This window comes from Ranitomeya variabilis, chromosome 1 (genome assembly GCF_051348905.1).
Source record: "Ranitomeya variabilis isolate aRanVar5 chromosome 1, aRanVar5.hap1, whole genome shotgun sequence".
Classification (NCBI taxonomy): Eukaryota; Metazoa; Chordata; class Amphibia; order Anura; family Dendrobatidae; genus Ranitomeya; species Ranitomeya variabilis.
The window spans coordinates 405,822,085-405,848,776 of NC_135232.1; the positions used below are offsets into that span (position 1 = coordinate 405,822,085).

The window sequence follows — 26,692 nt, forward strand, 5'->3', positions numbered from 1 at the left end:
GTATGTGTGGTTTTCAACCAAGATACCGATAAAAATTGATGCACGGTTAGCAAAACACGGACTTTCCTCGTAATCTATAACGAGTACGTGTTGTATCCATGAAAACAGATCGAACATGTACATGAGAATTATTTTGCTCACCTGTAGGTATCATTTGAGCTGTAAAAGAAAAACTACCGTATACGGTATATATTTTTTTGCAATGGTTAAATAAGTGTTTGCAGTGATGTTCAATGTGCAATTCTTGAAGCTTGTGTCAGAAGATTGATGTGGAATTAAAAAAGGAAAAAGAACTATCAGTCTCGTCTTTCAATTTTGCTTTTATTCAGTGCCCTGGAATAGTTTTTCCCACTTCCATTTAGCCAGTCAGGCAGCACCGAAGAATGAGTTTTGCATGTTTTAATGGACAGCTGCAGCAGCTTTCCATTTGTTGTGCCGAAAAGGTATGACATTTTTCTGCATGTTTCTATACTGACACTTAATAGATCACTGACTGTAGATGCAGCTATCAGAATGAATGGCACGGCTCGTTCTCGCATAGCTCCATCTCAGGCCCATTGTATTCAGCGCACTTGTATATTTTCACAGCCGCAGAGAGTTTTGTGTCTTACCCCAAAATATGTGGCAGCATGTCAATAACTCTTATGGGTTCTCTGAGTTTTATGTGCGGACTTTCCTCATAGAATTACATTAGATACCTGAAATTCACGCTTTTCCATTGTAAAAACAAATGTACCTTATACACTTGAGTTTAAGCTGACCCGAGTATAAGCCGAGACACCTAATTTTGCCACGAAAAACTGTGAAAACTTATTGACTCAAGTATGAGCTGGGTATGCATTGTACCCTCATCTCCATCCTGGTATTCACAGCCTCCTCATCCCCATCCTGGTATACATGACCCACTCATCCCTATCCCTGTATGCGTGGCTCCCCATCCCTATCCTGGTATGCATGGCTCCCCATCCCTATCCTGGTATGCATGGCTCCCCATCCCTATCCTGGTATGCATGGCTCCCCATCCCTATCCTGGTATGCATGGCTCCCCATCCCTATCCTGGTATGCATGGCTCCCCATCCCTATCTTGGTATGCATTCTCTCCTCATCCCTATCCTGGTATGCATGGCTCGTCATCCCTATCATAGTATGCATGGCTCGTCATCCATATCATGGTATGCATGGCTCGTCATCCCGATCATGGTATGCATGGCTCGCCATCCCTATCAAGGTATGCATGGCTCGCCATCCCTATCCTGGTATGCATGGCCATCTCATCCCTATCCTGGTATGCATGGCCATCTCATCCCTATCCTGGTATGCATGGCCATCTCATCCCTATCCTGGTGTGCATTACCCCTTTATCCCAATCTTGTATTCATGACTATCTAATCCATATTGTGGTATGCATAGTTCCTCATCCCTATCCTTGTATGTATGGTCCCCATCATATAAGGATTAAAAAAACACATCCTACTTGCCATCCCTGTGCCCCCTCGCAGTTTCTTGTTCCAGTATCAGCAGTTGCAGCGGCCAGGCAATCACATGTCTCTGCTACTTAGGCTATGTGCACACTTTGCGGTGTGCTCTGCGGGTTCTCCCGCAGCGGATTTGATAAATCTGCAGGGCAAACCCGCTGCGGTTATCCCTGCAGATTTATCGCGGTTTCCGCTGCGGGTTTCCGCCTATACTATTGATGCTGCATATGCAGCAATATGCAGCATCAATAGTAATGTTAAAAATAATAAAAATTGGCTATACTCACCCTCTGACGTCGCGATCTCCTCGGCGCTGCACGCGGCGCTCCGGTTCCAAAGTTGCCGTGCCGAGAAGGACCTTTGTGACGTCACGGTCATGTGACCGCGGCGTCATCACGGTCATGTGACCGTGACGTCATCGCAGGTCCTGTTCGCACAGCAACTGAGACCGGGGACGGCCGCGTGCAGCGCTGAGAGGTGAGTATAGCATCATTTTTTATTTTAATTCTTTTTTTTTACACTATTTATGCTTCTCAGGGCCTGGAGGAGAGTCTCCTCTCTTCCACCCCGGGTAGCAACCGCGCATTATCCGCTTACTTCCCGCATCGTGGGCACAGCCCCATGCGGGAAGTAAGCGGATCAATGCATTCCTATGGGTGCAGAATCGCTGCGATTCTGCACAAAGAAGTGACATGCTGCGGGTTGTAAACCGCTGCGTTTCTGCGCGTTTTTTCCCGCAGGATCTGCACTGCGGTTTGCGGTTTCCATAGGGTTTACATGTTAATGCAACGCTATGGAAACTGCTGCGGACCCGCAGCATCAAAATCGCCGCGGATCCGCGGTAAAAACCGCAAAGTGTGAATATGGCCTTAAGGGAATGAATATTCACTGCGCTCCATGCCTATAAGCACTGAGAGAGGTGAAAATTCATTTCTCTTAAATAGTGGGCACCCGTGATCGCCCAGCTGCTTCTGGAAGCCGGTGGCTGCAGCTGCCACTGTGTGCGCTGTTACAGAGAAATTAATATTAATTGCCAGCGCAGTGAATATTCATTTCTCTTTAGCAGCAGGCACCGGAGTTAGCCGTAGCCTCCGGTTCCTGCCTACTGTGACCCACTGCTTTGCTGCTCCCCCTCACCCTCCATGTTCTGGAACAATGACTCGAATATAAGCCGAGGGAGGCATTTTCTGCACAAAAAATGTGCTTTAAACTCTGCTTATACTCAAGTATATACGGCAGTCCTCACATGACTATATCAATAAAGTTTTGTAATAGCCAAATACTAGGAAGTATAGAAAGCAAAGCAACTTTATTTAAAATACATTCAAAAATGCAATTGAAAAAGGACCAAGCAACCGAATTTCACCTAAGGGTAAGTTCTCACAGGGTGTTTTTACTGTGTTTTTTTTTTTTTTTGCTGTTTTTTTATGCTACTTTTCAGCTGCTTTTTACAGTACCAGCAAAGCCTATGCGATTTCAGAAATCTCATGCGCACACATTGTTTTTTGTGTGATCAGTATTTTGTGCTTTGCTGCGTTTTTTGGACATGGAGCATGTCACTTCTTTCAGCATTTTTCCAGCGTTTTCCACCCATTGACTTGAATGGATTGTGAAAAAACGCTGAAAATATACAGGTTGACTTTACTTGCAGAGTATTTGCTGCAGAAAAGTCAAGGAGAGCCGGATGTGACATCACACTCTGCTCTGTTACATCTAGATGGCAGGCTGCATGATGCGTTTGTCATCCATCAGAGCAGACCTGACCCCCATTCACTTGAATGTGGGGCCCGACAATACAGTGTTTGACACGCTGTCATATGCATGATAGCATGGCAAACACCGCTTGTTATCGGCGGAGAAATCCTCCCCGCTGGTCAGAGAGCCGCGGTTCCCACACTGTCAAAAGACAGCGGGAGCACTCAGCTGTGATCAGAGGTATAAACTAGATCTCCGATCACTGGTGTCAGCTGATGGGACTACTGATCCCATCATCTGTCACCTGCTAACGCTAATTACAGTGACAGCAGGAGCAGCGGGTGGGAGTTTCATCTGCCGCACCTGCGCTATAAATAAATAATAATAAAAGGCGTGGGTTCCCCCCTATTTTTGATAACCAGCCAGACAAAACCCCCAGCTGTCAGCTTCAGCAAGGCTAGTTATCAAGACTAGAGGGATCCTCACCATTTTTTATATTAAAAAAAAAAATTAAATAAATAATTTAAAAAAACGGCGGGGGTCCCACCAATTTTTGACAACCAGCCTTGCTAAAGCTCACAGCTGGGGGCTGGTATTCTCAGGCTGGTAAGGGGCCATTGATATAGGTCCCTCCAGCCTAAAAATAGCAGCCCGCAGCTGCCCAGAAAAGGCACATCTATTAGATGCGCCAATTCCGGCACTTTGCCCGGCTCTTCCCACTTGCCCTGTAGCGGTGGCAAGTGGGGTAATGAGGGGTTAATGATGTCTCCTATTGTAAGGTGACATTAAGCCGGCTTAGTAATGGAGAGGGGTCATTAAGACACCTATCCATTATTAATCCTATAGTTGTGAAAAAGTTAAATAAACACACACACACACACACACACACACACACACACACACACACACACACACACACACACACACACACACACACACAGTCTTTTAATTAAATAAACCACAGTGTTTTACCATTTTATTATTCCGCCATTCCAGGCGAAGCCATCGATCTTCTGAAATAAACATAATAAACCAACAGTATACTCCCTGATCCGTCGCAGTCTGATATAACGAGTATCCCACACAGTATCTGGGGGAGATAAAGCTTACAACCAGGAGAGCTGCTAATGCGACCGATCCCGGCTGTAAGCTACTGGGGAATGAATGAGACAGAGCAGGCGCAGGCTCAGTAACTAGCACAGTGGGAAAATGCCGGGGAAGAGATTACCGCATGTAATCTATCTATTCATTCTATCTACAGGAAGGTTTTCTCCAGTCACCTTCCACGACAGCGGTACTGGAGGATGTCTCCCCGCCCTAATGGGGGACAGGAGACACAAAAGAGGTTAAATACCCTCCCCTTCCTGCCACCTCCAGTGTTTTTCCTGTCCCCTATGGGGCATGAAGAGGTCCTGTAGTGCTGCCGTGGCCGGCGATCGGAGCACGCAGTTTTTACTTACAAAGCCGGGCAGCCTGGGTCGGTCTCCTCCCTGCGGTGCTGCTCCCGTCTCCTCACATAGTGTGGACTCGGGACCCCTTTCCCGTTCCTCCCGCGCTCCTTCTGGAGTAAAGCGGAACGGTGGTGTGCGGCCGGGTCCCCGCGCGGCTCCCCGGCGTTTCTTCCTCTCCTGCTGGCCGGAAACGGTGGACGCGCGAACCGGAAGTACCCCGAACTTCCGGTTCACGGCATGTGCGTTCCAGCGGTGGAATGCACGCGCGTCCTACAGAGACTATTGGTGGCATAGCGGTTCTTCCCCTACGCCCGGGACCGGGAGAGGAGGAGGAGCACATAATCGGACGCAGCAACCTCGGTATTTAACCCTGGTTAGTCACCTCCAGGTAAGGCCCCCTGTCTATCTGTCTGGACTACAGTACTGACTGACCATGGAAGGTGACAGACCTGCATCTGCCGAGCCCTGCGTCTTCCCTCCTACTGTGAGTAGTGGGTCAGGTCCCTTTTTCCCTGTTTCCTTAGGGTGCTATATATTTAGTCCCCTTCTCTCTCTTTTTTAGGGAGACAAGGCCTCTGCTCCTAGGAAGGACAAATCTTCCAAGAAATCGGAAGATCGGAAATGTGGTGTATGTGCGTCAAAGCTTCCTTCCTCATATAAGAAGAAACTTTGCCAGCCCTGCACTGAGGAAGTATTACGCTCTGAACAGCCATCCTTGTTCGAGAGCATTAAAACCCTCATTAAAAAAGTTCAGTCCTCTGTATCGGCCCTCTCCCAGTCTCTGTTACCTCAGCCACCTCCGCCTAAAAAAAGGAAGATGGCAACGGTAGTTTCTGATTCAGATTCTGGTGAATGTCATTCTTCTGTCTCAGAGGATTTGTGGGAGAATGAGGGCTCCACTTCTACTCCTAAAGAGGAAAATAAAAAATACTATTTTTCCTCTGATGACATACGCGAGTTAATCAGTATCAGGGGGACAATGGGCGTTGAGGAGGAGGAGGACAAACCGTCAGTGCAGGATGAGATGTTCGGCGGGTTAAAACCGAAAAAATTGAAAGGGTTTCCAATACACGAGAATGTGCAGAGTCTCATTCTTCGTGAATGGGAATCTCCTGAGAAGGGACTTACGGTTCCATCTGAGCTAAAGAATCATTTCCCTCTGGATGGAGACGTTTCTTTATGGGAAACTCCTAAAGTAGACGTACAAGTCTCCAGAGTATCAAAAAAGACAACCCTCCCGTTTGAGGATTCTTCCCAACTCAGAGACCCTATGGACCGCAAAATGGAGAGTCTTCTAAGAAGATCTTGGGATACTTCCACGAATCTCCTTAGAACAAATATTGCGTCTGCGTGTGTGGCTAGGTCCCTCTTCCGTTGGCTCCGCACTCTTGAAGACCACCTTACCCAGGGAACATCTAGGGAAGTAATCCTGGATTCCCTCCCTCTTCTCCAGAGAGCTACGGGTTTTCTCGCCGATGCTTCGGCGGAATCCGTTAGAGTGGCTTCTAAATCAGCAGTTCTTTCTAACTCAGCCAGGAGAGCTTTATGGCTGAAGTCCTGGAGCGGTGACATCACGTCCAAAACGAAACTCTGTGCCATTCCCTTTCAAGGCCGCTATCTCTTCGGGCAGGCTCTGGATGATATATTAGAGAAGGCAACAGACAAGAAAAAAGCACTTCCTGAATAGAGGAATCCGAAAAAACGTTTTTTTCGTCCCTCAAAGGAACAACCCTTCCAAAGAGAGTTCAAAGGAAAGGGCAAGACAGGACGCTGGAGCTATCCTAAAGGGGGGAAGGGTAGGAATATCCTGGTTCCCCAGTCCCAGCAAACCCCTGACAAGCAGTGACTACGCCCAGGGCGTTGGGGGTCGACTCTCGGGCTTCATCAACCAGTGGAGTTCCATTTCGTCAAACCAGTGGGTACTCGACACTATTCGGAATGGGCTAAAACTGGAATTCGAGAGCCCTCCCCCTCATCACATAAGGATAACCTCATTGCAGAGTCTCAGCCCTCAGAGCGCATTCCTCTCCGGACTTCGAGAGTTACTCCAGGCAGGAGTAATTTCCCCAGTACCTCAGCAAGAAATAGGCAGAGGACATTACTCTCACCTATTTTTAATCAAGAAACCTTCGGGGAAGTACCGGATAATAATCAATTTAAAACCCCTGAATCGAGTAATAACTTACAGAAGATTCAAAATGGAGTCGGTCAAAACAGCGATCCCTCTGATAGGCCAAGACTGGGTGATGGCTACGGTGGATCTGAGGGACGCGTATTATCACGTCCCAATCCATCCAGAATTCCGAAAATACCTAAGATTTGCAATATCTCGGGATCAGCAGATAGTACACTATCAGTTCAACTCCCTTCCCTTTGGGATCGCCTCAGCTCCCCGGGTCTTCACAAAGATCATGGCAGAGGCAATAATATTCATACGTCTTCAAGGGATTTGCGTAGTACCCTATCTAGACGATCTACTCATTATCGCTCCTTCTACCTCTCGCCTCAAATCAGATGTAACAAAGTCTCTAGAGATCCTGAGATCTTTGGGCTGGATCCCGAATCTGGAGAAATCGGATCTACTTCCTTCCAAAAAGAAAAAGTTCCTAGGAGTCCTGCTGGACTCAGAGTTGAGAAGATCCTTTCTGCCCAGAGAACGCCAACTCGATCTGGTTCAGAGGATAACAGCATTCAGAACTCTGAAAGCTCCTACTCTGCGACATTCCATGTCTATTCTGGGATCTCTAACATCCTGTATCCAAATGGTACCTTGGGCCCAAGCCCACACGAGAGTTCTCCAGACCCATGTTCTAGCATCCTGGGACAGACAACAAAGCTCTCTATCCAAAAGAATCTGCCTACCCAATCATGTCAGGACATCCCTGACTTGGTGGCTGCATCGTCAAAATCTCCAACGGGGTGTCAGCTGGGACCAGGTCCCACTAAAGACTCTCACATCGGACGCCAGTCAAAGGGGTTGGGGAGCCATAGTCGACGGAACTCATTTCCAGGGCAGATGGCCCCCAGACATCAGAGCAAGCTCCTCGAACTTCAGAGAACTGAAGGCGGTGGAAGAAGCGTTAAAAGCCGCATCCGTGCTTGTTCAGGGGCATCATGTCAGGATTTATTCCGACAACGTGACCACGGTAGCATACCTCCGTCATCAGGCAGGTACAAAATACAAAAAACTAAAGACCCTGGCTTCAAACATTTTTTCTTGGGCAGAGAGGCACCTCCTCTCTATTTCGGCAGTCCACCTGAAGGGATCAGCAAATACCCAAGCAGACTTTCTGAGCAGAAACGATGTGCATCCAGGGGAATGGTGTCTAAATCAAGAAGTTTTCCTCTCCCTAATATCCAAATGGGGGATTCCAGAAGTGGACCTTTTTGCCAACAGTCAAAATGCCAAGGTACAGACATATTTCTCCCTAAATATGACAGACAGAGCACTGGGCATGGATGCGTTCTCTCACCCCTGGGAGTTCAACCTCGTCTATGCTTTTCCTCCGATCCCAATGTTATCAAGAACTCTACAGAAGATCCGATCAGAGCGAGTTACGGCAATCCTGATTGCACCAATGTGGCCAGGGAGGAGTTGGTACAGCGCCCTGTTAGACATGGCTCAGGAAGATCCTATATGTTTACCTCAGGAGAGCAACCTACTTCATCAGGGACCATTACTACATCCAAACCTTCACAAGTTAAATCTTTCAGCATGGCTTCTGAAGCCGAAATACTAAAGGCAAGGGGTCTCTCAGATGAAGTAATTCACACACTTCAAAACAGTAGGAAACCCATAACTAATTCCATTTATGCCAAAGTCTGGAAAAAATTTTCATCTTGGTGCCTTCCTAATATTCCAGACCCCTTTCACCCAAATATTGCCCAGATTCTAGACTTCTTGCAGAAGGGTCTAGATTTGGGACTTAGTCCTAATACCTTAAAGGTACAAATTTCAGCTCTCAGCTCATATTTTGATCAAGAACTAGCCAAACATCGGTGGATCAGACGTTTCATAATGTCAGCATGTAGAATCCACCCCAGAGTTCACAACCATACTCCCCCCTGGGATCTAAATCTGGTCCTTAATAGTCTAACTCGGGATCCATTCGAACCCTTATCAGAGTCGTCTTTAAGGGTTCTTACCCTTAAAACTGTTTTTTAGTGGCTATTACTTCTGCCAGACGAATAGGGGAATTACATGCACTATCCATACAAGAACCCTATTTGAGGGTGACATCTGATAGTATTATCCTCCGTCTAGACCCTACCTTCTTACCTAAGGTGACATCAGACTTTCACAGAGGTCAGGACATAGTGTTGCCCTCATTCTGCCCAGATCCCTCTAACGTGAGGGAAGAGTCCTTCCACACTCTGGATGTCCGCAGAGTGGTCCTATATTATCTTTCACAAACAGAGAGTTGGAGGATTGATCAAAATCTCTTCATTCAACACTCTGGAAAGAACAAAGGTAGAAAGGCGACAAAAAATACAATCGCCAACTGGATTAAACAGGCCATATCTCTGGCATATTCATCACAGAATCTATCACCTCCTCCATCACTGAAAGCCCACTCTACACGATCGGTGTCAACATCATGGGCAGAGAGAGGTGACGCTTCTACGGAGCAGATTTGCAGAGCTGCCACCTGGTCATCAGTTCATACGTTTACCAGACATTACAGACTTGATTTCAACCGGGATTTAACTTTCGGCAGAACAGTTCTGCAGGCTGTTATCCCCCCCTAAGAAATTTTTTGTTGCTACTACTCCAGTACCGCTGTCGTGGAAGGTGACTGGAGAAAATAGAATTATTCTTACCGTTAATTCGGTTTCTAGGAACCTTCCACGACAGCATTAATTTCCCTCCCTATTTCTATGATTCTATCGTTGAGTTCCTGCACCTGAGTGGTAATTATACATGCTACTGTGTCCAGAAAAAACACTGGAGGTGGCAGGAAGGGGAGGGTATTTAACCTCTTTTGTGTTTCCTGACCCCCATTAGGGCGGGGAGACATCCTCCAGTACCGCTGTCGTGGAAGGTTCCTAGAAACCGAATTAACGGTAAGAATAATTCTATTTTTTTTCTGTATGCGCTCAACTTTATTGACATGCACAAAGAAGAAAAAAAAAGCATGAAAAAACACCCCAAAAACGCACCTAAACCTGTGTTTTTGCCACAGCTTCTTTCCTGCCATGAAGATCAGGTTTTGCTGCAGAAAGAAAAAGCAGCAAAAACGCCCTGTGTGATATTACCCTAATAGGTGCCGAAAATCTGCAATATCAAGGACTCGACAGATGCTTATCTCCGGGAAAGTAGTCTAATCGTTTTCCAGCTGAAAATGAGTCCTGGACATGCAGCTGTTCTGTAGGTGAACTGCTATTTTGCTGCACTTTTTAAAGCTCTGAAATACTATTAGTTGGGCATGATTTTATCCTATAGAACTAACCATTATATGGTTCTATCATCTGAATAAAGGCCAAGATTGTTCTTCCTGTGAAATGATAGGAACACTTAAATCTGTTTATTACAAAGCCTTGCTAAACGGAAATGCTTATGGGGTATCTAAATGACTGGAATTGGAAAAATGGAAAATCCTTAGTTTTGAATTAATCATATCAGCTATATGATTCATTGTTCAAATTAATAATTTTTAAAACATTTTTAACCTTTTTCTTCCCCTAACGGAGCCTGGTTGTGCTATGACTTGTGTGCATTTGTCAAATTGCTTGTGTGTAGGGAAAGGTTCATCATTCACATGATGCAGCCATTTTGCCCTTTTTTTTTCTTTAAAGTAATAATGTTTACTAAAGAAATGTCAAAAATTGACCACACTCTTACTAAAATTGTGGCATGTCCTATACCTATCAACTCGGTGAAGCCGAGCTCTGATCGCTGTTGTTAACCACTTAAATGCCGCTTTAAACATCTGACAGCAGCATTTAATGAGTACGTATGGGGGGGCTGCTATTCCAGGCAACCCATTGGGCCCATTCACCATGTCAGGAATGCATTTGGAAACTCGCTTCGGAGTGTGCGCTGTATTAGGACCAGCGTGCCTTAAAGGTACAGGCCCCCCTTTTTTGCATTGTTTCCGTACTTGGGGTGTGCGCTGTATTAGGACCGGCGGACCTTAAAGGTACAGGTCCCCCCTTTTTTTGCACTGTTTCTGTACTGTCACTATTTGACAGCATTATAGAATGCTGTACATAAGCCCTGAAAGGCAGTGGCCGCATCTTATAGCTTCAAAATTTGATGACAGATTCCCTTTAAATTGGCAAATTGTGTCTCTCTGGACTTTTTTAAACTGCTATCTATAAGGCTTTAATGACGTACACTCTGTATTGTATCAAGGCAAGATTTGTGTGTACTGGGCTCAGAGCTTGCTTGGGTGTTTTCAGTCTAGACTACCCAAGTTAAGACGTTCCAGCACATAAGTAAAATAGCAATTTTTAAGCATGCTAACTTTCTTCTAGTTGTATACATATTGGAATATTCAGCTTATGGTAGACCTGTGTTACAAAATGTTCCTGTTTTTGCTTTTGTACTCCACATACAGCAGTATTGTTTATGCCTCCAGCATAAAAGCATAGAGGAACATATCAGAGCAACTTCTATTGTTCTTGCCATTCCTCCAAAAGCAACCCTAGTTATAGCCTCCAGCCAGTCCTATTTTCTGAAAATACTTAGAAAATCTGCTCTGAAGATTACAAGTTTGGCAGAAGCGATGTCGTGTGTTCCAGGGCAGTAATGGTTGGCTGAATTCTGTCCTAATCAGGAGGTGCAGGAATAAGACCTGTGGGCCCACACTACTTATAGTATAATGTGACTCTGGCAAGTGTGATTTTACTAGATGAGTCGAAAACTTTTTTTTTTTTTTTTAAACTTTTGTGCTGTTCTGTGCTTTTGATAAAACCTCTAAAACCTTGGAAAAAAGCAGACATGTGGTTTCGTACTGGATTCTTTTTCTTTTGATTTACCCAATCTTAGAAAGTTCATATAAGGACTTTGTGTGTTTAGTTAGGCTATGTACGCCTATAATTTGCTATCAAATACAACATGCACTTTTGTCTTTTTTTTTTTTTTTTTTTTAAACAAACCTTTCTGTATGAGATACAGTGTGATACTTTAATAGACGTAATACAAAGTGTAAATGCATCCATGAAAATACTGGAAAAAAGTGGAGCAGAGGCTGAAAAATAACTCTAAAGTTATACATGAACGTTCTCGTTGCAGCTATGAAAGAAGCACATGACAATGGCATACATTCAAATTTTCTTCCAAATCTTAGACTGTGAATCCTATCATACACCATGTGGATGCCATTGCAGCCACTAGTAGAACCAGACAAGGCCAGTCAAGAATGGTCACAGAGTTGTTCTGAAGCCACTCCTTTGTTATTTTAGCTGTCTAGGTCATTGTCTTGTTGGAAGGTGAACCTTCGGCCAAGTCTGAGGTCCAGAGCACTCTGAAAGATGTTATCATCCAGAATATCTCTGTACTTGGCCACATTCATGTTTCCTTCAATGGAAATCAGTCATCCTGTCCCTGCAGCTGAAAAACACCCCCATAGCATGATGCTACCACCACCATGTTTCGCTGTTGGGATTGTATTGGACAGGTGATGATCAGTGCCTGGTTTTCTCCACACATACCGCTTAGAATTATCACCAAAAAGGTCTATCTTTGTCTCATCAGACCAGAGAATCTTATTCCTCATGTGTTTTTTAGCAAACTCTATGCAGGCTTTCATATGTCTTGCACTGAGGAGAGGCTTCCGTCGGGCCACTCTGCCATTAGGGCCCGAAAGGTGTAGGGCTGCAGTGATATTTGACTTTGTGAAACTTTCTCCCATCTCCCTACTGCATCTCTGGAGCACAGCCACAGTGATCTTTGGGTTCTTTTTTTACCTCTCTCACCAAGGCTCTTCTCCCATGATTGCTCAGTTTGGCTGGGCGGCCAGATCTAGGAAGACTTCTGGTGGTCCCAAACTTCTTCTATTTAAGGAATATGGAGGCCACTGTGCTCTTAGGAACCTTGAGTACTGCAGAAATTCTATTGTAACCTTGGCCAGATCTGTGCCCTGCCACAATTCAGTCTCTGAGCTCCTTGGCCAGTTCCTTTGACCTCATGATTCTCATTTGGTCACAGGTGTGTGCCTTTCCATATCAAGTCCTATCAGTTTAATTAAACACAGCTGGACTCCAATGAAGGAGTAGAACCTTCTCAAGGAGGATCACAAGGGAATGGACAGCATGGGACTTAAATATGAGTGTCTGAGCAGTGGGTCTGAATACTTATGGCCATGTGATATTTCAGTTTTTCTTTTTTAATACATTTGCAAAAAGTACTACATTTCTGTGTTTTTTTCAGTCAAGATGGGGTGCAGAGTGTACATTAATGTGAAAAAATTTACTTTTTTGAATTTACCAAATGGCTGCAATGAAACAGAGTGAAAAAGTTAAAAGGGTCTGAATACTTTCCTTACCCACTGTATAATCCAACCTTGTAATACTCTGCATGTTAAAATTCAGGCATAATTTGTAAACCTTGGGGGCTCATTTTATGAAGTAGTCTTCGTTTCTCATAGTGGAAGACAATGTTTTAGGACTGGGCAATTTTTTTTTAATTTTTTTTTTAAGTTTTCTGTGTTTTTGTTTTGTTTTTGTACTTTCATTGTTTTGTCCACTTATTCCAAGAGCCATAACTTTTTTTTTCATTTTCTGTCAACATAACCGTGAGAGCTTTTTTTTTTTGCGAGTCGAGTTGTACTATTGAATTACCCCATTTTTTTTTTTTTATGTGATGTACAGAAAAGGGAGAAAAAAAGAATCTAAGTGTGAAGAAATAACAGTGCATTTCTGCAATGGTTTTTTTTTTTTTTTTTTTTTTTAATCTACAGCTTTCATTTTATGGTAAAAATTACCTGGCAATGTCATTCCTCATTTCAGTGCAATTACTGAGATACCAACATAGATTTTGTTTTATTTATGTTGTAACAAAAATTCAGAAATGTTGTTAAAATGAAATAAAAAATGTGGTTGTGACGCCATTTTAGAGAGCCAGAGTGATTTCAATATTCAGGACATAGAGCTGTCGGAGGGTGTGGTTTTTTGCACCTCGAGCCGATGTTTTTATTGGTTATCATTTACAGCATTTCTGTATATAGTAAAAATCATTGTCTTCTGTGAACACCAGCCATGGGCGGGCTTTTACAGGAGTACCACCATGGCAGACTCAAGGGTCTTTTGCAGACCTCAGGCTGTCATGGCAACCCTTCGGTGTCCCGCAGTCACATAACGGGAGAGCCGATGGATGCACTGAACAGCACGTCCCCTGCCGGCATGCTGTAAATTCTGCTGAACACAAATTGACAGTGGCATTTGATATGTTAAGATGAGACAGATACTTGGTGTAATTTTAACAAAATCACTGTTTTATCAGCAGGAGATCATCATTGGAGTACTAGTAAACCTGATGCTAGGTAGTCAAACATATTCTTGACATTAACATAACCCAACCCTAACCACTGATTCTCGGATTTCTCTGTACACTGTACATGGGCAGAAAGCTGCCAATCAGTGCCGGCATTCTGAGCTCTGTATAAGATAAAATTGGTGATTTTATCAAAATGACAGCAAACCACTACTTAAGTGACACATTGTGAGAATCCAGGTCTCTGCTCCTGCATTTTGCTGATCTCACATGGGCTATCAAAAACCTGCTGACAGATACCTTTTGAAGCAGTATTCTCAAGTTAGGAAATTATCAACTATCTTTGGGATAGTGGGTAACTTCCCAATCGCTGGAGGTTCGACCATTAGTACTCTCACCTTTTCTGAGAGAACCAGGGCTCTGAAGAACCCCATGTGAATGGAATGGTAGCTCTTGCGACCTCAGTAGTCATGAAGTTGGAGGATAATTTACAAGTGTGAAAATATACCTTTAAAAGCACAACCTCTCACTGCAGTTGATAACTGTACTGCAATATTTAACGAATAGATTTCTTATAAATAAGCATTCCTAGGAGGGCCAGATTTTTGGATATTTTGGAAACCATGAATGCCTGTCAAACAAGCATACATAAACGCATATATTTACATCTGTGCTCCCTGGTTTGTTGAGGTCATTATGATGCCCCCAATTAACACAGCCCCAGCTCCTCTCCTTACACTCTTGTGTCAATATATTTCTCTGCAAGCTTTTGTTTATTTGTTATGTTGATTATATTTTCTACCATGCGGGACCAGAAGGGATTGTTAGCAGATATCCAAAATTAACCTCTTAGTGAGCGAACCAATTTTGACCTTAATGACCAAGCCAGTTTTTACAATTCTGAACACTGTCACTTTGAGGTTATAACTCTGGAACGCTTGAACATATCCCACTGATTCTGAGATTGTTTTTTCATAACAAATTGTTCTTCATGTTAGTGGTAAAATTTCTTCGATATGACTTGCATTTTTTTAATGAAAAAATGGAAATTTGGCAAAAATTTTGTAATTTGCAATCTTTAATTTTTGAGCCCTTAAATCAGAGAGTCTTGTCAAACAAAATGGTTAATACAATTTCCCACATGTCTACTTTACATCAGCACAATTTTGGAAACATGTTTTTTGTTAGGACGTTATAAGCGTTAACTGTTGACCAGAGATTTCTCATTTTTCCAACAAAATTTACAAAACCATTTTTTTTTTTTTTAAGGGACCACCTCACATTTGAAGTAAGTTTGGGGGGTTAATATGACATAAAATACCCAAAAGTGACACCATTCTAAAAACTGCACAAAACCACATTCAAGAAGTTTATTAACCCTTCAGGTGCTTCACGAGAACTAAAGCAATGTGGAAGAAAACAATGAGCATTTTATTTTTTTCACAAAAAATTTACTTTGGACCCAAACTTTATTTTCACAAGAGTATCAGTATAAAATGGACCACAAAATTTGTTGTGCAAATTCTCCCGAATACGCCGATACCCCGTATGTGGGGAAAAGCCTCTGTTTTAGTGCATGGCAGGGCTCAGAAGGGAGGGAGCACCGTTTGACTTTTTGAACCAAATTGTCTGGAATCAATGGCGGTGCCGTGTCGCGTTTGGAGACCCCCTGATGTAACCTATACAGAGGAAACCCTCCAATTCTAACCCTAACACAGCCCTAACCTGAACATACCCTTAACCCTAACCTTAACCCCAGCACCACAACCCTAACACCAGCCCCAACCCTAACCTGAACTGCAAAGAATGGAAAAATATATACATTTTTTTTAAATTATTTTTACTTAACTAAGGGGGTAACAAAGGGGGGTTTCATTTACTATTTTTTTTAATTTTGGTCACGGTGATAGGGTCTATCACAGTGATCAAAATGATCCAATAGGAAAAATCTCCTACTGTTGCTGGGTGCCGGCCGGCAGATCTCAGCGGGCGCACTACACATGCGCCCACCAGTTGCTTCCTGAAGATGATGCAGAGGGCCGGGGAACGGAGTCGGACGTACCCTACTTTTTTCCTCTGGTATGGTAGATCATATCGGAGTAGAGAGAAATGAATGGAAAAGCGGACTTTTTTTGCGATTGCTGTTATTCCATGAATAACAGTGATCACAAGACTGGGAACAGTAAAAACGACCCGAGTCATGTTCTCCGGGGTCAAGGCTACTCCCGGTGTTTTCCAACACTGGGGGGCGCTGTACACCTATTCCTCAGCACCGTTAAAAAGCAGAGCTGAGGAATAAAGCCCCTTAACTGCCTCCATTAAAAGGCGTATCTGCGATGGTTGAGGGGTTAAGCTTGGTACATCAGCTGCTGACTTGTGGTCTGGTGCCTGTCTTTTATCTAGATATAGTAGTTCACTCATTGCAGCAGATTTCCCTTCTTAAATGAGTAAAATGTAAAAAGTTATTTTTTATTTTTTTTATTTTTTAGTGTTCATGCAGCAGTGACATGGTGAAAATATCAATGGACATATTTGTAAAAATGTTTCAGCCGGAGAAGTATGAGAATTGGAAACAAGGAAAAGACGTCTATACTATTGACCACACAAAACCTACCATGGAAACGACACCAGAAGTGAAGGCATGGATGAGTAAGAGGAGGAGGAGAGTGAAGAATGCTTTGAAGGGGTATATTTGAACTGTATATATTTTTTCTTCCTGTGTTCTTTATTTATTTACACACTTGATGACCAAGTCAACACTGGGCTATTTTCTTGTTCATGACAAGACACATACTTTTTTTTTTCTTTACAATACATTTGGCTTTAATAGCACTAAAAAAAAAAGTCAAATTAGCGCAAACACCCACAAGAAAGTTCTTCCCCATACTATAGCACTGTCACTTTAACCCTTACTTGATGTGTACTTCCGCTGTCTACAATCTGTATAAGTTGAAAGTCTGGTATGGATTGCTTATATAGTTGAAAAAAAACAACCCTTTTGTATCTGCATCCAGAGTGGCAAGTTCTTTATAGACGTTATTCACTGCGTTTGTCAGTGATTTCATTTCAACGCAGCATTAAAGGGAGTAAGACATTCCCAAAATGCATTTTAAATGGGCTATACAGTGTTGTATACGAGCACTGTTCCTGGTACACTACCCTTAATGAGTAGGCTTCCGTGCACATTTAGTGTGGCCAAGAGATTAGTGCACGGTTATGCCTCCATGTTTGCATATTGCGGTCTTTCCTCTGCTTCCCAGAGCGACCACTGTCTGAATTCTGCTAGCATGTGATCAGCTACTTGTGCACGCAGTGGCCGGGTGCGTTCTCCCGGTCTCCTTTCTTCTGATTGTTCTCTCTACCTTAATACACCTGGAAAGACAGTGAGCGATGTCAGAAGTAAGGAGATTAGGAGGAGAATGCACACACGCCAGCACCATTCAGATCGTTCTCACTCTAGGAAGTGAGCACTGTCACTCAGAAGCAGAGGGCGGGCCCCAATATGCAAATGAGGAGGCGGAATTATGCACCAAACACGTGGCCACGCCAAGGGTGCACTGAAGCCTCCTCATTTGCATATGAATTAAAAGCAATTTTCTCAGGCACAGGTACAGTGCTACTATGGTTGTTACAGGGGCCAAATCCCCCACAACTCTGTAAAGCCCTTTTAAAATGCATTTTAGGGGTGACTGTCTCCCTTTAAGGAATTGTATAATCATTGCCTAGATCTTTTAAAAAGTCAGTTGTAGTCTTTTGATGTTAGTCACAAGATGTTGAGCTAGTGAATTTTTCTCCTGAAGATAAGGGTCCAGTGTGGTGTTGGGGGGGGAATGGGAAAAAAATTTAAAATGATAAAATCTATTGACTGCTGAGGCCAGGCAGTCACGTGGGTAGTGAAGAAAATGGTCTCTGCTGCATCTGGAAGCAACTTGGTGGCCGTGGATTTATCAGGTGAATATGGATTCTTTTGTTATTTTACGCCTTTTCCTCCAAGAAGTTATTTTTTGCCATTTAACTAAAATAGCGAGCTCATAATGACATTACATTGGAATTAGGATTTTTCTTCCTTTTCTTGTAATAACCTTCAGCACTGATTGACAAGCATTCTGAGTCCTGATCTCCTTTTTCTTTGATTATATTAATGCTCACCTTTGTCATGGCAAAGTCCCAAAGGTTATTTATCCCAACCTTTTCAGAACTTGAGGAACTTTGATAGAGGCTTAGTAAGTCTCCGAATCAAGCTGTGATCTGTAACATAATAAATTCTAAACACTATCAGCACACAAAAAAATGACATTTTTGTGCTTTTTTTTATTAAGGTGAAAGGCGTTTATATTAGAAACCGTTTTATCTTATCCACGCCAGACATTCTAATCTGACAGCAGTATCTTCCATTACAGCCTTCAGCATATCACAACTCGTTCTAAGAGGCTTAAGAAACCTGAGGACAAGAAAGTATCAGCCATAGTAGTCGGGGCAGAAATCATAGCTACTGAAGCTACTACAGATGATTTCAAGGTCAACGAAAAACCCACAGAAAATACAGTGCTAGTAAACAAAGAGGAGCCCTCGGGGGATGAGAAGAACATTAGAGAAGTGCATCTGGATCACAGCTTACTGACTAATATCCAGGCTCCAGGTGAAATAAGGACAGATTATGTTTCTTTGATAAGTTACCCGTAGTTAAAGGTCCTGTGTTCACCCTTGTGTTTTGTGTAGCAAACCTTGAAATCCAGTGAATGCCAGATTTCCCTTGTAAAATTAGGTTATAACCCGCTTGTATAGAGATATGAAACCTCTGCAGATTGCAGTTCCTGATATATTGGGATTGGTATGATTTGAGCATGGAACATACAGCAGCAGTAAAGTGGACCCCTAAGTGTCGCTTGTCATGTAGAATAACAAAATCAGACAGCATTTGTCTTCCCAGATTCCAATGCCAGCTCTCTGCTGCTGCTCTGGTCTCAGTGTTTTAGTACATCAGTGACGTCACATTGACCGCTTACCTCACCAATGGAGTCCATCACTGAACTCGGCGACTTGAGACACTCACAAACCTGTACTAAAGGGGTCCCATTTTATAAAGTCACTGCTTCCATATCAGATGCTTGATGATCGGGAACTCTTGAGCCACACAAACTGCACACTTCTCTGACACTAGTACTAGAGACCATGTGTGACTTGTGCGTCTAACTGCTCGGAGGGTAGCTCTGCTTTTATCATGTAGAATTTGCAGAACCCCAGACCTCCAACATAATCGACCAAATATTTTGGCTGTTGTACAACCCCTGGCAAAAATTATGGAATTACCGGCCTTGGAGGATGTTCGTTCAGTTGTTTAATTTTGTAGAAAAAAAAAAGCAGATCACAGACATGGCACAAAACTAAAGTCATTTCAAGTGGCAACTTTCTGGCTTTAAGAAACAGTGAAAGAAATCAAGAACAAAACATGTGGTAGTCAGTAATGGTTACTTTTTTTAACCAAGCATAGGGAAAAAATTATGGAATCACTCAATTCTGAGGAAATAATGGAAATGTACAACTGTTATAGCAAATAGATACCGCGTTTGAGGATACCTGAACAGGGAGAGGACTGGACAGGAAATTAGACGGGGAATTCAAGAAACAGATAGGCTCAAGAAAACCCAAGTATATTCCACGTGGTATAATGCCACTGCAGCCAGTAACACACAATCAATCCAACCAAAACCCCTAAACTGACCACATAGTGTGCTTAAATTCTGGTGTATACACCCAGGGCTGCGGCGTTGTATGGATCGGGTGACAGAATGCAGTGCTAGTCCAGGGAAGCTCCGGCCAGTAGCGTTCCCTGGATACCGCGTGAACCAAAAAAGATGGCCGCTAGGCTCCTCTTACCAGTGACATCACATGCAGTATGGAGCGCAAAGGGAGAGGGAAACAACCAACGCATTTCAAAGAGGCAACGCTCTTCTTCATCAGGGTAACCGTTCCCTAAATCCCTGCCTTATATCCTATCGGCCGCTATACGCACACCGCCCATAATTTTAACCCCAGGTTTCCCAGCAGATGTCCAGATACTCACATCATGCTCCTGTATGTTCATAGCAGAGCCCAAATTCCTCTAAGGGTATAGCTGGTATATTTTAACAGGTATATTTTAACAAGATAGCACACACGACGCCACGTGCCCTTCTCTATTGTTAGTGTGTAAATAAGTGTAAACAATATATGTATTAAAACCATAATTTTATTTATAAATATAAGATATAAAATATCGAATGACTTTAAAATATATATTTTATGTGATGCCTAAAAAACATCTAAAAGGAAAATTAAATCTGGAAAATATTTCTTAAAACATCCATCAAAAAAATATTCTCAAAAAATGCTCAAAATTTTTTCCAAAAATTATTTTTTCCTTAAAATGGAAATGTGTATATTATACTATTCTATAAACAAATGAAACCTAAAAACTGGAATACCTCTTTAATTCATTTTGGCAATAATTTTTTTCTTTCCTAGTAGTGCTGGGACCTTGTTGTTCACTTATTTTTCACTGTAAGGCTGGTTTCACACTTGCGTTTTTGTCTGCAGCGTTTTTTGCACAAAAAACGCATGCGTTTTTTTTCCTATATTTAACATTGAAAACGCATGCGTTTTTTTGCACATGCGTTTGGACGCGTTTTCAAACGCATGCGTTTTTTGTCTGCATGCGTTCATTTTCAAAAATGCTACCTGCAGTATTTTCTTGCGCGTTTTTTTGCCGCGAAAAAACGCATGCGTTTTTTCGCGGCAAAAAAATGCATTGCTGTCTATGTAAACGCATGCGTTTTTAAGCACATGCATTTGTTTGCGCTAAAAACGCATGCGTTTTTATAGAAAAAAAACATAAAACACACTGAAAAGCCACCCACCACCATCAAGGTGATAAAGGGATCCAAACCCTAACCCTAACTCTACCCCTAACCTCACCCCTAACCGTTTAATGAACATTTTCTGACAGTCACATTGCCACGTATTTAAGTGCCACGTATCACGTATTTCAGTGCCACGTATGCCACGTGCCACGTATTTAAGTGCCACGTATTTAACCCCTTCATGACCCAGCCTATTTTGGCCTTAATGACCTTGCCGTTTTTTGCAATTCTGACCAGTGTCCCTTTATGAGGTAATAACTCAGGAACGCTTCAACGGATCCTAGCGATTCTGAGATTGTTTTTTCGTGACATATTGGGCTTCATGTTAGTGGTAAATTTAGGTCGATAATTTTTGAGTTTATTTGTGAAAAAAACGGAAATGTGGCAAAAAATTTGAAAATTTCGCAATTTTCACATTTTGAATTTTTATTCTGTTAAACCAGAGAGTTATGTGACACAAAATAGTTAATAAATAACGTTTCCCACATGTCTACTTTACATCAGCACAATTTTGGAAACAATTTTTTTTTTTTGCTAGGAAGTTATAAGGGTTAAAATTTGACCAGTGATTTCTCATTTTTACAACAAAATTTACAAAACCATTTTTTTTAGGGACCACCTCACATTTGAAGTCATTTTGAGGGTTCTATATGGCTGAAAATACCCAAAAGTGACACCATTCTAAAAACTGCACCCCTCAAGGTGCTCAAAACCACATTCAAGAAGTTTATTAACCCTTCAGGTGTTTCACAGCAGCAGAAGCAACATGGAAGTAAAAAATGAACATTTAACTTTTTAGTCACAAAAATGATCTTTTAGCAACAATTTTTTTATTTTCCCAAGGGTAAAAGGAGAAACTGGACCAGGGACGTTGTTGTCCAATTTGTCCTGAGTACGCTGATACCTCATATGTGGGGGTAAACCACTGTTTGGGCGCACGGCAGGGCTCGGAAGGGAAGGAGCGCCATTTGACTTTTTTAATGAAAAATTGGCTCCAATCTTTAGCGGACACCATGTCGCGTTTGGAGAGCCCCCGTGTGCCTAAACATTGGAGCTCCCCCACAAGTGACCCCATTTTGGAAACTAGACCCCCCAAGGAACTTATCTAGAAGCATAGTGAGCACTTTAAACCCCCAGGTGCTTCACAAATTGATCCGTAAAAATGAAAAAGTACTTTTTTTTCACAAAAAAATTATTTTAGCCTCAATTTTTTCATTTTCACATGGGCAACAGGATAAAATGGATCCTAAATTTTGTTGGGCAATTTCTCCTGAGTACACCAATACCTCACATGTGGGGGTAAACTACTGTTTGGGCACATGGTAAGGCTCGGAAGGGAAGGAGCGCCATTTGACTTTTTGAATGGAAAATTATCTCCATCGTTAGCGGACACCATGTCGCGTTTGGAAAGCTCCTGTGTGCCTAAACATTGGAGCTCCTCCACAAGTGACCCCATTTTGGAAACTAGACCCCCCAAGGAACTCATCCAGAGGCATAGTGAGCACTTTAAACCCCCAGGTGCTTCACAAATTGATCCGCAAAAATGAAAAAGTACTTTTTTTTCACACAAAATTTCTTTTAGCCTCAATTCTTTCATTTTCACATGGGCAACAGGATAAAATGGATCCTAAAATTTGTTGGGCAATTTCTCCTGAGTATGCCGATACCTCATATGTGGGGGTAAACCACTGTTTGGGTGCACGGCAAGGCTCGGAAGGGGAGGCGTGCCATTTGACTTTTTGAATGGAAAATTAGCTCCAATCGTTAGCGGACACCATGTCGCGTTTGGAGAGCCCCTGTGTGCCTAAACATTGGAGCTCCCCTACAAGTGACCCCATTTTGGAAACTAGACCCCCCAAGAAACTTATCTAGATGCATAGTGAGCACTTATAACCCCCAGGTGCTTCACAGAAGTTTATAACGCAGAGCCGTGAAAATAAAAAAATAATTTTTCTTTCCTCAAAAATGATTTTTAGCCCAGAATTTTTTATTTTCCCAAGGGTAATAGGAGAAATTGGACCCCAAATGTTTTTGTCCAGTTTGTTCTGAGTACGATGATACCCCATATGTGGGGGTAAACCACTGTTTGGGCGCACGGCAGGGCTCGGAAGGGAAGGCACGCCATTTGGCTTTTTGAATGGAAAATTAGCTCCAATCATTAGCGGACACCATGTCGCGTTTGGAGAGCCCCTGTGTGCCTAAACATTGGAGCTCCCGCACAAGTGACCCCATTTTGGAAACTAGACCTCCCAAGGAACTAATCTAGATGTGTGGTGAGCACTTTGAACCCCCAAGTGCTTCACAGAAGTTTATAACGCAGAGCCATGAAAATAAAAAATAATTTTTCTTTTCTCAAAAATGATTTTTTAGCCCACAATTTTTTATTTTCCCAAGGGTAACAGGAGAAATTGGACCCCAAAAGTTGTTGTCCAGTTTCTCCTGAGTACGCTGATACCCCATATGTGGGGGTAAACCACTGTTTTGGCACACGTCAGGGTTCGGAAGGGAAGTAGTGACGTTTTGAAATGCAGACTTTGATGGAATGCTCTGCGGGCGTCAGGTTGCGTTTGCAGAGCCCCTGATGTGCCTAAACAGTAGGAACTCCCCACAATTGACTCCATTTTGGAAACTAGACCCCCAAGGGAACTTATCTAGATGTGTAGTGAGCACTTTGAACCCCCAAGTGCTTCACAGAAGTTTATAACGCAGAGCCGTGAAAATAAAAAATGTTTCCTTTCCTCAAAAATATTTTTTTAGCCCAGAATTTTTTTATTTTTGCAAGAGTAACAGGAGAAATTGGACCCCAAAAGTTGTTGTCCAGTTTCTCCTGAGTACGCTGATACCCCATATGTGGGGGTAAACCACTGTTTTGGCACACGTCGGGGTTCGGAAGGGAAGTAGTGACGTTTTGAAATGCAGACTTTGATGGAATGCTCTGCGGGCGTCAGGTTGCGTTTGCAGAGCCCCTGATATGCCTAAACAGTAGAAACCCCCCACAAGTGACCCCATTTTGGAAACTAGACCCCCCAAGGAACTTATCTAGATGTGTGGTGAGCACGTTCAACCCCCAAGTGCTTCACAGAAGTTTACAACGCAGAGCCGTGAAAATAAAAAATCATTTTTCTTTCCTCAAAAAAGATGTTTTAGCAAGCAATTTTTTATTTTCACAAGGGTAACAGGAGAATTTGGACCCCAATATTTGTTGCCCAGTTTGTTGTGAGTACGCTGATACCCCATATGTGGGGGTAAACCACTGTTTGGGCACACGTCGGGGTTCGGAAGGGAAGTAGTGACGTTTTGAAATGCAGACTTTGATGGAATGCTCTGCGGGCGTCAGGTTGCGTTTGCAGAGCCCCTGATATGCCTAAACAGTAGAAACCCCCCACAAGTGACCCCATTTTGGAAACTAGACCCCCCAAGGAACTCATCTAGATGTGTGGTGAGCACGTTCAACCCCCAAGTGCTTCACAGAAGTTTACAACGCAGAGCCGTGAAAATAAAAAATCATTTTTCTTTCCTCAAAAAAGATGTTTTAGCAAGCAATTTTTTATTTTCACAAGGGTAACAGGAGAATTTGGACCCCAATATTTGTTGCCCAGTTTGTTGTGAGTACGCTGATACCCCATATGTGGGGGTAAACCACTGTTTGGGCACACGTCAGGGCTCGGAAGGGAAGTAGTGACATTTGAAATGCAGACTTTGATGGAATGGTCTGCGGGCGTCACATTGCATTTGCAGAGCCCCTGATGTACCTAAACAGTAGAAACACCCCACAAGTGACCCCATTTTGGAAACTAGACCCCCGAAGGAACTTATCTAGATGTGTGGTGAGCACTTTCAACCCCCAAGTGCTTCACAGAAGTTTATAACGCAGAGCCGTGAAAATAAAAAATAATTGTTCTTTCCTCAAAAATTATGTTTTAGCAAGTAATTTTTTATTTTTGCAAGGGTAACAGGAGAAATTAGACCCCAGCAGTTGTTGCCCAGTTTGTCCTGAGTACGCTGGTACCCCAAATGTGGGGGTAAACCACTGTTTGGGCGCACGTCGGGGCTTGGAAGGGCGGGAGCACCATTTGACTTTTTGAACGCAAGATTGGCTGGAATCAATGGTGGCGCCATGTTGCGTTTGGAGACCCCTGATGTGCCTAAACAGTGGAAACCCCTCAATTCTAACTTCAACACTAACCCCAACACACCCCTAATCCTAATCCCAACTGTAGCCATAACCCTAATCACAACCTTAACCCCAACACACCCCTAACCACAACCCTAACCGCAACACACCCGTAACCCTAATTCCAACCCTAATCCTAACCCTAATCCCAACCGTAACCCTAATCCCAACCCTATCCACAACTGTAACCCCAACACACCCCTAACCCTATCCGTAACCCTAACCACAAGCCTAATCTTAACCCTATTTCAAACCCTAGCCCTAATTCCAACCCTAACTCTAATTCCAACCCTAACCCTAAGGCTATGTGCCCACGTTGCGGATTCGTGTGAGATTTTTCCTCATGATTTTTGAAAAATCTGCAGGTAAAAGGCACTGCGTTTTACCTGCGGATTTACAGCAGATTTCCAGTGTTTTTTTGTGCAGATTTCACCTGCGGATTCCTATTGAGGAACAGGTGTAAAACGCTGCGGAATCCGCACAAAGAATTGACATGCTGCGGAAAATACAACGCAGCGTTTCTGCACGGAATTTTCCGCACCATGGGCACAGCGGATTTGGTTTTCCTTAGGTGTACATGGTACTGTAAACCTGATGGAAAACTGCTTCGAATTCGCAGCGGCCAATCCGCTGCGGATCCGCGGCCAATCCGCTGCGGATCGGCTGCGGATCCGCGGCCGATCCGCTGCGGATCCGCTGCGGAATCACTGCCGATCCGCTGCCGATCCGCTGCGGATCCGCGGCCGATCCGCTGCGGATCCGCTGCGGATCCGCTGCGGATCCGCTGCCGATCCGCTGCCGATCCGCTGCGGATCCGCGGCCGATCCGCGGCGGATCCGCTGCCGATCCGCTGCCGATCCGCTGCGGATCCGCGGCCGATCCGCTCTGTGTGCACATGCCATAACCCTACCCCTAACCCTAACCCTACCCGTAACCCTAACCCTACCCCTAACCCTACCCCTAGTTCTAACCCTAGTTCTAACCCTAACCCTAGTGGAAAAAGAAAAAAAAATATTTTCTTTATTTTATTATTGTCCCTACCTATGGGGGTGATAAAGGGGGGGGTTTATTTATTATTTTTTTATTTTGATCGCTGTGATAGAACCTACCACAGCGATCAAAATGTACCTCTAATGAATCGGCCGGCCGGCGGGCGCACTGAGCATGCGCCCGCCATTTTGGAAGATGGCGGCGCCCATGATGGAGGCGGACGGGGACCGGGAGCCTCGGTAAGTATAAGGGGGGGGGAGATCGGGGCACGGGGGGGGCGTCGGAGCACGGGGGGTGACATAGGAGCAGGGGGGGAGCGGGCAGGAGGACGGGGGAGCGGACAGCAGGACGGGGGAGCCGGCAGGCGGACGGAGGGGACCGGACCCTATAACGGAGCACTGGGGGGGCGATCGGTGGGGTGGGGGGTGGTCACTTCAGGTTTTCCAGCCATGGCCGATGATATTGCAGCATCGGCCATGGCTGGATTGTAATATTTCACCTGTTTTTTAGGTGAAATATTACAAATCGCTCTGATTGGCAGTTTCACTTTCAACAGCCAATCAGAGCGATC

At 43.7% G+C, this 26,692-nt stretch overlaps 1 protein-coding gene across 2 annotated transcripts in view; it reads left to right on the forward strand.

Annotated features, from left to right (window-relative positions):
- Positions 1-26,692, forward strand: part of KDM4C (lysine demethylase 4C) — a 595,853-nt gene that overhangs the window by 312,009 nt on the left and 257,152 nt on the right. For both annotated transcript variants that reach the window (XM_077249185.1, XM_077249186.1), the window contains 2 exons: positions 16,548-16,744; positions 18,459-18,697. In XM_077249185.1, coding sequence (XP_077105300.1) covers positions 16,548-16,744; positions 18,459-18,697 — 436 coding nt within the window. The remainder of the gene's footprint in view (positions 1-16,547; positions 16,745-18,458; positions 18,698-26,692) is intronic.